We start from the raw sequence: 6,000 nt of genomic DNA on the forward strand, positions 1-6,000 counted from the left end.
AGTTTTGGGGGTCTTTGCTCCATCTTCCCATACCCAAGCCTCGTTCTGTGCATTCTGTTTGCTGTGGGTAGAAGGGAGCAGTGTCTTACCCACTAGTCACCAGTTGCCAGCATGTGAATTCCAGCAGCTGAGGGTTTAGCAAAGGGTCCTGTGGGTGGGCACAGAGGTGGCTCCTTGGGATGGCAGCTTGAGGCCCACCCAGCCCTTAGTCCGCCCAGGACCTGGCCCTGGGCTGGGGGAGGTCATCCCTTCCCAGACTGCCAATCCTCAACCCACAGCTTCCCTCTCCAGCTGACATCTCGCTGTCATAGTCCTGTAGGGGCAGGCCCAGCACTGAGCTGCCCACCCCCATGCCTTCGGGAGCCTGCCTTCTGAGTGGTGAGGGGTCCTAGGGTGAGGAGGTGGCCCGCTACCCAGGATGTTTCCATCCCTACCCCTGGAGCTGGGCCTGAGGGACCCCTCCTGCTTGCCTTTTCAGTCCTATGAGGACCTGGTCCAGCGACTTGAACCTGTCATCATGGAACTGGAGAGGCAAGAGAACGTGCTGGTCATCTGCCACCAGGCTGTGATGCGCTGCCTCCTGGCCTATTTCCTTGACAAGGCGGCAGGTGCGGGCCCTGCCCCCGGGGAGGTGGAATGTGTATGTATGAGAGAGCAAGAGGGACGGTCACCCAGGCATCCCTGGCGTGCCAGCCCTCCCCGTCTGTGTCCACAGAACAGCTGCCTTACCTCAAGTGTCCTCTGCACACCGTCCTGAAGCTGACCCCTGTGGCTTACGGTAAGGAAGCTTCCTGCACTGACCTGGTTGCTAGACTCTGGCTGTCTTACAGAGTCCCTTGATTTTCTGCAAATCCCTTGAAAATTCATTAGGAGGTCACTCCTCCTCCCTCCAACCTTCTACCTTTCCCAATTTGCTTTCAATTTTTTTTGCTTCCATTTCTGTGGCCACGGGGAGCCTCTCCAGTGATCCTTTCTTAACCATCACCCACCCACACAAGGGGCTTTTCCATTGGTTTTTCCAGAAGCCCCACGGTCCCCAGGACCTAGACCTTAAAATATTCTGGGTGCAGTGTGGTTTGCGTTCCTCCTGTGCCTTGGGCTGTGCCACCGGACATTCTTAGGCAACTTCCTCATGAGCTCCTGGGTCTCGGCGCCTCACCTTCGGCACAGGTTAGGAGGCCGTGCTCTCTGGAGGATGATGACACACTCAATGGCAGCTGATATCATTCCAGTGTGCGGTCCCCCCTGGTCCCCATTGCACTGAGCGCCTGGCACGATTTGATTCAGCCTTGTGTGTGACAGGGTTGGTTATGGATGCTTTGGGGGCCCTGAAGACTGAGCATAATGGCCCCGTGCTGAGCAAGGCCTGTTGCTCCTCGGACGGCCCTCGGTCCCCGAGGTAGGAAGCCTGGGTCCTCAGTGTGGCCCTGCCTGGGTATCTGGACTCCTCACCAAGGCTGCGCTGGGTAGTGGCACTTGATAAGCATAGGCCTGACAAGGTGCCTCATCCTTCCTCACGGGGCCCTGCAGCGCTGCCCAAGATGGAGGGACGAGAGTGAGGCTGAGACACCTGTTCTGTCCACAATATACCTAGCCTCTTCCAGAGAGAAGGTTCTACCCTCTGTGGCTCCTGCTGCCTTTGAGGAGGGTAAATGGATTTGCATCTTCCCTTTTGGCAGGTTGTAAAGTGGAGTCCATATTCCTGAACGTGGTGGCTGTGAACACACACCGGGACAGGCCTCAGGTACCAACAGGGTCACTGCTGGGGGTGTGGCCGCAGTTTCCCAGGGGTGTCCAGACACGGCATCTTCCAAGCCCAGGCCAGCTGGGGCGCCTGCCAGAATGAGCTTGACTTCTCTGCCCAGGAGGCTCTCCTGTCTGCAGGGTGAGGCTATGGCTCTGTGTGGTGGTGCCCAGGAGGTGGGGAAATCCTTGGAGCTCAGCCACCAGGCGAGGAAGCGCCTGAGCCTGGGTGTGGCGGCTCCCCAGCAGTCCCAGCAGAGAAGTCTGAGCCAAGGAGGGTTTCCCAGCTGAGGAAGAGGCTGGAGGCCGACAAGGGGACAGGTGGAGATTCTTCTAGCAGCCCAGGACTCATGAGCACCTTTTCAAGCATCTTTAAAAATTAAAATGGTGTTGTGTTTGTTGAGCCCTGAAGAAGCTGAGGGCATCTCGGCACTGGGCAGAGACCTTCCTGCAGAAGAGCAGTCTGCCACCCTGTCTCCCCCAGTTCCTTGTTCAAGATAAAAAGCTCCTCAAAGTGTCGCCCAGAACCACTTTCTATGCAGGGGTGTCCTTCCACCATGTTGCTTACCTTTCCCCCCTGACGCTGAGGGCAGGACCATCCCTTCCAGACCCTATTCCCAGAGTCTACGGTACCAAGAAGGCTCCTGGGGCCTCAGCTGTGCCTACTGCATCCACGATGGGGCATGCCGGGCCCTGGGGCCCTGCCAGGCGTTGGGCTGCTGACCTTGGCCTTTAGCCCCTCAGGCAGAGATGTGTGGGTCTGTCTTCCCAAAGCTGCTGCTCCTCTCCAGGGCCAGTCACCGTGCAGACCTCTTCCCTATTTTCCCTGAGAGTCTGATCCAGGCCCAGTCTGGCCTCTACAGGTCACAGGGGAAGACATCCTAACAGGCATCCTTTGTGTTGAAGAAAGCCCAGAAGGCATTGGGCCCCAGTGCTGACTGGCAGGGTGAAAGTGAGAGAAGCCCCTGGACCTGGCAGGCATTGGGGGACCACAGGGCAGGAGCCAGCATGGCCACGGGATGGCTGGCAGCCACCCTGCCTGACTCTGCATGGGTGCTTCTGAGAGGCAAACCAATGCTGGCCACAGGTTCCCGGATGTGGCCTTTTAGCTGGTCAGGATCTGCAGCTGCTGACCCATCTTTGGAGGTGGGTTGTGGTAGAAAAGGGGCACTTAGGAAGCCTGCCCCTCATGAAAAGTGTACCTGCCACACCTATTCTTGTGGCTGGTCCTATGAATGGGGTGTGGCCACAGTCTCCCCCCCTGCTGATCTGCGCGTGTCACATTGCACCGGGCTGCAGCCCAGGTTGTTGGTGGCCTGCTCTGGCAGGTGGTGACTATGCGTGTCTCACACAGTCAGTTCCTTAAGCCTCACGTACCCTGCGCTCCACAGGCTATGGACAGAGCTTGGTGGGGCCACCTGTAGCTGAGGGCGTCCGGAGGTCCAAGAGGGCCTGTGCCCCAGCTCTGAGAGGAGAGTCCAGGCTGCTGGGGCTACATCTGACACCGTCCACTAACACTTGGAGCCAGGAGGAGGGCACTCCCAGGAGCTGGTCCCCTTCCCTGTCCCCACTGATGAGGATTCAAGTCCCAGCCAGGTGTTCTCCTTACTTGACCCAGACCTGAGGCAGGAGGTGGGGACGGCCTCATTATGGGTAATGCCTGACCTGCTTGCAAGGAGCCAGCGGGGACCAGGGTCATCCTCAGCTCCCATTTTTGTTCCTGTTTTTGTCCACCAGCCATGTATCCAGAGGCTCTTGGACCCTCGCTGTTAGGAAAGGTTGGGGTCTGCGGTCCTATAGCCGGGGCTCCCCGGGGTGAGAATGTGAGCCCAGATGCCCTCAGCAGTGAGGAAAGCAGACAGTGGGCAGCGGGTGTCTGTCCTTGCCTCAGGGTGAATGTTCTGTGTTTCTATTTTTGTGCAGAATGTAGACATCTCGAGGCCTTCAGAGGAAGCCCTGGTCACAGTGCCTGCTCACCAGTGACTGTCTCAGCCACTGCAACCCCGGCCAGGTGGTGATTTCTGCAGACAAGGTCATTCCAAGCCCCCTCGGCCACATGACAGTCACCATGTAGGAACACCCTCAAAGCCGGATGTGGCTCGTGGTGCCCAGAACCCCCCGCCCCGTCTGCCTGCCTCCTGTTGACAGCGATGGGGTTGTACCTGGTGCCTGACCTGCTGCTGAAAAATCACTCAGCCAGACTGTGCCTGTCCAGGCTGGTGAGACGTTGCCCAGCACTGGACCCTGTTGTAGCTTTGGGCACCTCGCTCACCAGTCGGGTTGGCTTCATGAAGTGTGAAACCCTAAAATGTGAAATGGAAAGCACTTGCTATGAGGATCCCACCATGGCCGGGCTGCCTGGGGTGGACCTGGGGACCCCTGCAGGCGCCCTGCAGTCCTCTCTGTGGCCACTTCTTGAGTCAGAGGCAAGGGCTTCGTGGGCTCCTAAGCTCCACGGCCTTCGGTCAGAGGAGAGCCCTTCCCAGCCTGCCCTGCCAAGAACTGAAAGCTTCTGCCATGGCCCTTATGTCCGAGCCACTCAGGAAAGCAGTGTGCTCACTTCAGCACAATGCAATGTGCAGAAGCCTGCAGGGAGCACAGCATTTACAGTGACCCTTCCCAGGCGTGCATACACTGGAGTACTTGTGGGAGCTGGTGGCCAAGGCTGCCCCTTCCCGTCTGCTCCCACGGTGAAACCATGGAAAGACAGCATTGTGTGAGTTACCCTTCCCAGTGCATATGCCCAAGTGCTCAAGGGAGATGCTGCCGTCCCATCACCCCTCCTGGCCCTGCCCTCCGGGCGACCTCCCGCCCCTGGCAGCCTGTGTCCACACAGGAGTGTGCACGGGGGCAGGGACATGTATTTGCCGTGAAGGATGGAGAAAAGCTTGCTGTGGTCCTGTAAAGCCCATCGTGGCATTTGTTGCCCTCCCGCTGTGAGACTGAGCAGGGGGAAGGCTGGCACCTGGAGGCAGCCTTGTCCACGGGGGATTTTTCCCAGACACATCACAGCTTTTGATTCATGTGAACGGGTGCCTGTTGAAAATAACCTCGGGAAATCTGCCATCTCTCATGCCCCTGAGTTCTTTTGGGCTCAGAGAGGCAGACCAGGCAGCGAATTCTGGCTCCATTTTATAGCTGGGCAACCAGGCTGGCCAGCAGGTTGAGGGCTGGGTGAGAACGCGTCTGGGTTTGCAGTCGGATGCCAGCTGTCTCTTCACAGGTGGACCTTGGTGAAGCAAGGCCCCAGGATCCCAAGGCCACTTTGTACCCGCAACCTAGGCTGGACCTGGCAGAACAGCCCACCTTTCTCAGTCCCCGGTGCCACCTGTCCCTGAGGGAAGTCCCTTTCCCTGGCCCCAGCTCGTGGTCTCTTAGCCTCATGTGCTGCAGTTGCAGACAAACATGGTGGAGAGATGTCCAGGTGGGGATGGGGCAGGATCCTCCTTCTGGACTTACCTCCCATCAGAGCCCCAAGCCCCTTAGACCCAGGGCCACTGCCTTTGGGACATGGGGACTTCAGCCATTGCTTCTGTGTGCCCTGGAGTCTTGGTGACTTTTGGTCATCTGGACGTGCTCACTTATTAGCCATAGCAGGTCCCTTCAGTCAGGGCCATGTGCGTGTACATCTATCTGGATGTCACCACCTCACCAGGACCTCAGGCTGGCTGAGGTGAGACCAGCGAGGCCTTTTCACTCTGTGTCCTGAGGATTGTGACAGGGCAGAGGGAAGTCTGATGTCACAGCCTGGATGGGGCAGCCCCTCCTCACCTGTGCCCTGGAGTGGTCTCTGCACTGGCTGCAAACACCTGGTTGGTGGCCAGGTTTTAGCCATAGCATCGATGCTTGTGTTGGAGATGTTTTACTGCTCTCCCTGGGATGGGTGGTGTTGGAGCTCAGCCACACAGCACACTGTATCCAGCATTCTTTGCAATAAATAATTTTTAAAAGAAATCCTAATCTAAGGTTGTATCTTGTGGCCAGCTTTCCATTTGTGAGGTGTTCTTTCTGGCCAGCTCTGTAGACGGCCATGTTGTGGTCTCTGTGTTGGGATCCTTGGTCCAGCTCCCACTCCCAGTCCTACCCCTCTCTGGGAAGGAAACTGTCTTGCCCTGGGGTGAGTCCTGGGTCTGGCACACATGGGCAGGGCCCCAGTTTTCTCTGGGCCAACCTAGGGTTCTGGGGTGGAGCACCTTTAAGGGGAGGACTCTGGGGTCCCTGGAAATGTGGGTCCCAAATGTTGGCATCCTTGGGGAA

General features: G+C 57.9%; 1 protein-coding gene across 3 annotated transcripts in view; it reads left to right on the top strand.

Moving 5' to 3' along the window:
* Nucleotides 1-5,697, top strand: part of PFKFB4 (6-phosphofructo-2-kinase/fructose-2,6-biphosphatase 4) — a 34,453-nt gene extending 28,756 nt beyond the window's left edge. For all 3 annotated transcript variants that reach the window (XM_019723933.2, XM_019723934.2, XM_019723932.2), the window contains 4 exons: nucleotides 479-608; nucleotides 716-778; nucleotides 1,680-1,744; nucleotides 3,667-5,697. In XM_019723933.2, the coding sequence (XP_019579492.1) occupies nucleotides 479-608; nucleotides 716-778; nucleotides 1,680-1,744; nucleotides 3,667-3,726 (318 nt within the window). In that variant the 3' untranslated portion in view covers nucleotides 3,727-5,697. The remainder of the gene's footprint in view (nucleotides 1-478; nucleotides 609-715; nucleotides 779-1,679; nucleotides 1,745-3,666) is intronic.
* The last annotated feature ends 303 nt before the right edge of the window (nucleotides 5,698-6,000 follow it).

Source organism: Rhinolophus sinicus, chromosome 5 (assembly GCF_057876585.1).
Source record: "Rhinolophus sinicus isolate RSI-liver-muscle chromosome 5, RSI-T2T, whole genome shotgun sequence".
Classification (NCBI taxonomy): Eukaryota; Metazoa; Chordata; class Mammalia; order Chiroptera; family Rhinolophidae; genus Rhinolophus; species Rhinolophus sinicus.